The sequence below is a fragment of the Fulmarus glacialis genome, unplaced genomic scaffold (genome assembly GCF_000690835.1).
Source record: "Fulmarus glacialis isolate BGI_N327 unplaced genomic scaffold, ASM69083v1 scaffold44515, whole genome shotgun sequence".
Taxonomy (NCBI): Eukaryota; Metazoa; Chordata; class Aves; order Procellariiformes; family Procellariidae; genus Fulmarus; species Fulmarus glacialis.
Window position 1 is genome coordinate 1,399 of NW_009213186.1, and position 2,517 is coordinate 3,915.

Genomic DNA, 2,517 nt, shown 5'->3' on the forward strand with positions numbered 1-2,517 from the left:
TGACCACCCTTGGGCCCAAATCTGGGCAAACACAGAAGCATATATAAAATCTAAACACTTGCTGAGACCACACAGTTACAAATGGCTTTCTGTGCAGCAAAGCTAAACCCAGTATTTTGATTTCATTTAAAGCCCATTTAAATAAATGAGAGCCATTCCACTCACCAGGCTCAGCTTGGGACCAGGGTCTTTAGTAGGAATTACCACCCTTGGGCCCAAATCTGGGCAAACACAGAAGCATATATAAAATCTAAACACTTGCTGAGACCACACAGTTACAAATGGCTTTCTGTGCAGCAAAGCTAAACCCAGTATTTTGATTTCATTTAAAGCCCATTTAAATAAATGAGAGCCATTCCACTCACCAGGCTCAGCTTGGGACCAGGGTCTTTAGTAGGAATTAAGAGCCTTCAACAATCCTATTGTCAGACCTTAATTTTATGGAGTAAAGTTTGCAGCGCGCAGGCACAGATGGCATATAACAAATCAAATGAACCAGCCAAATGCTGTCTGAAGAGGAGAATTCACTGTTTATACCAGCTGACCTTAGATTCACTTTGCAGTCTGCAGCTTGGCCCAGTGTGAAAGAAAACCATAATTGTTAGTAATGAGGGCAACAGGATACTGCCTGAACAAGGTTTTATTTTTAGATTGACACACGCTCTCCTGTCTAAGAGGTTGCCGCAGAAATATTTGCTGTGCACAAATACAATAGTGCCCTTAAACTTGTGAAAACAAAAGATTTTAGAGCCATAAGGAAATATAATGGAGCATAGGGAAAAACGTTTTGAATTAAAAGTAATCATATTAGTCCTTATTCCGTGTATATATTTCTACTTTCCATATCTGTTATCATGCTCTCCCTGCATGTTTGTATCGGTGCACTCGGGATGCTGCTGGCTATCCTGCTGGTTATACTAACCGGGATGTACACCAGCAATAGCAGTACCTTGTTATTGCAGATATTTCTATGCAACTTCGTTTTCAGAAAGAATTCTGTCTGAAAACACCAAAGAGAGGTTAACTAATATAATCATCAGTAAGCCAGTGTAAACATCATTAGGATGTTGACGTTTTTTGTAATCAAAGGCAAACACTAATCCAATGGGCTAATCATGCAAAATGACACGAACCACAGGGTAGCTGTGCTAAGGGATTTATTCCAACATTTCTTTAATTGGATTTGTGGCAATCTGTAAATTTTAAGCTTTTTGTCGTGGAAGTCAGTATTTCTTGCCAATAACTAGACACACATATAGTATTACTGCTCAGGATAGACAAAATTCTCAGATGTCTAATACGTTTGTAAGTCTGGTGCTTTCCAGTTACAATTTTGTACAATAGAATTAGTGACTTGACCATAACCCCTTCTCATTTTAAGACTGCAAGTATATTAGCTCTATTGTTAGACATTAATATGTCAGCTTTTAATAAATTTTAAAGAAATTTCTAAAAATTCACTCTTCTTTCTCCACCAGAACTAGGTGAAAGCACTTCCACAGCCCACTGAGGTTAGTAAGTGTTCCTGCCAAAATCACTGCTGGGGATCAGGTCTGGGAGTTACAAATGACTCTTCTAATTGTTAGTGATACAAAGGAAAGAAAAACATTAAGAATTACCATCTCCGTCGTGGATTGATCGGGCATCTGTAGATAAAGAGGAAACTCATCAGTACCAGCTCCCACACAGAAGGACTTTCTGTTAATAAAAGGTTTGCTGTGTAGCCAGAAGCTGACAAGTTCTTTAATGCACACGTAGGACCCTCTGTACAGCCAAATGTTTTTTATTTCTTGAACAGCTGAATAAGGAATTCCCCATTTGCGGTCACTCAGTGCTACAAACCAAATACTCTTAACTAACAGCCCAGAGCAGTTGTGATTAATACATAAGCGATATCTGATACTAAATAGAAGATACTGTATTAGTAACAAAATATTTCTGGCTGCTTGAAAAAATAAACGAGAATAAATTCAGCAATAATCTTACCTGTTAGGATGTTCATCAGCATACAGAAGAAAAGTAAGCCAATAAATGTCATCTTTTCTGCAAGATACCGCTCGTGTTTCTGAAAAATAATCTGTACAGCTGGGGATCATTACAAGAGATTAATAATTATGCAAAGTCTATTATTTCTTCTTTTATTAGATGAGTATGTTCCAAAACAGATTCTAATTGTTAATTTAGGCATAACAAGATCCAATTACATTTCCTTACAGTTTCTGAACTGCAACAGAGAGTATTAAAAGAACCATAGTCCTGAGATGCATACTGATATTTTATTTTTAGGTGACATAAATCCAAAAGGCTTCTCTGAACTGACGTGAAATTAAGTGTCTTTGAAAATGTTTTATTTTGTGGTTAATTTAATTTCACTTTAGAAATTACCTCTCTCTCCCCTTTTCTTCTTCTTGCAGTAGTAAAGGTGTGCAGCTCCAAGTCAGCTACAAAATTCCGAAAGGATTTCTTTTGCCGTAAAATAGCAACGCTGTTTAAGGAGGGGTGGGGGGAAAAGGAGAT

The 2,517-nt window shown here is 37.5% G+C and overlaps 1 protein-coding gene across 1 annotated transcript in view; it reads right to left on the reverse strand.

The window, feature by feature from the left end:
- OTOS (otospiralin) overlaps positions 1-2,038 on the reverse strand; it is a 3,012-nt gene extending 974 nt beyond the window's left edge. The window contains exons 1-2 of the mRNA XM_009578112.1: positions 1,987-2,038; positions 1,620-1,646 (exon numbers count right to left, since the gene is read on the reverse strand). Coding sequence (XP_009576407.1) covers positions 1,620-1,646; positions 1,987-2,038 — 79 coding nt within the window. The remainder of the gene's footprint in view (positions 1-1,619; positions 1,647-1,986) is intronic.
- Between the last annotated feature and the right edge of the window lie 479 nt (positions 2,039-2,517).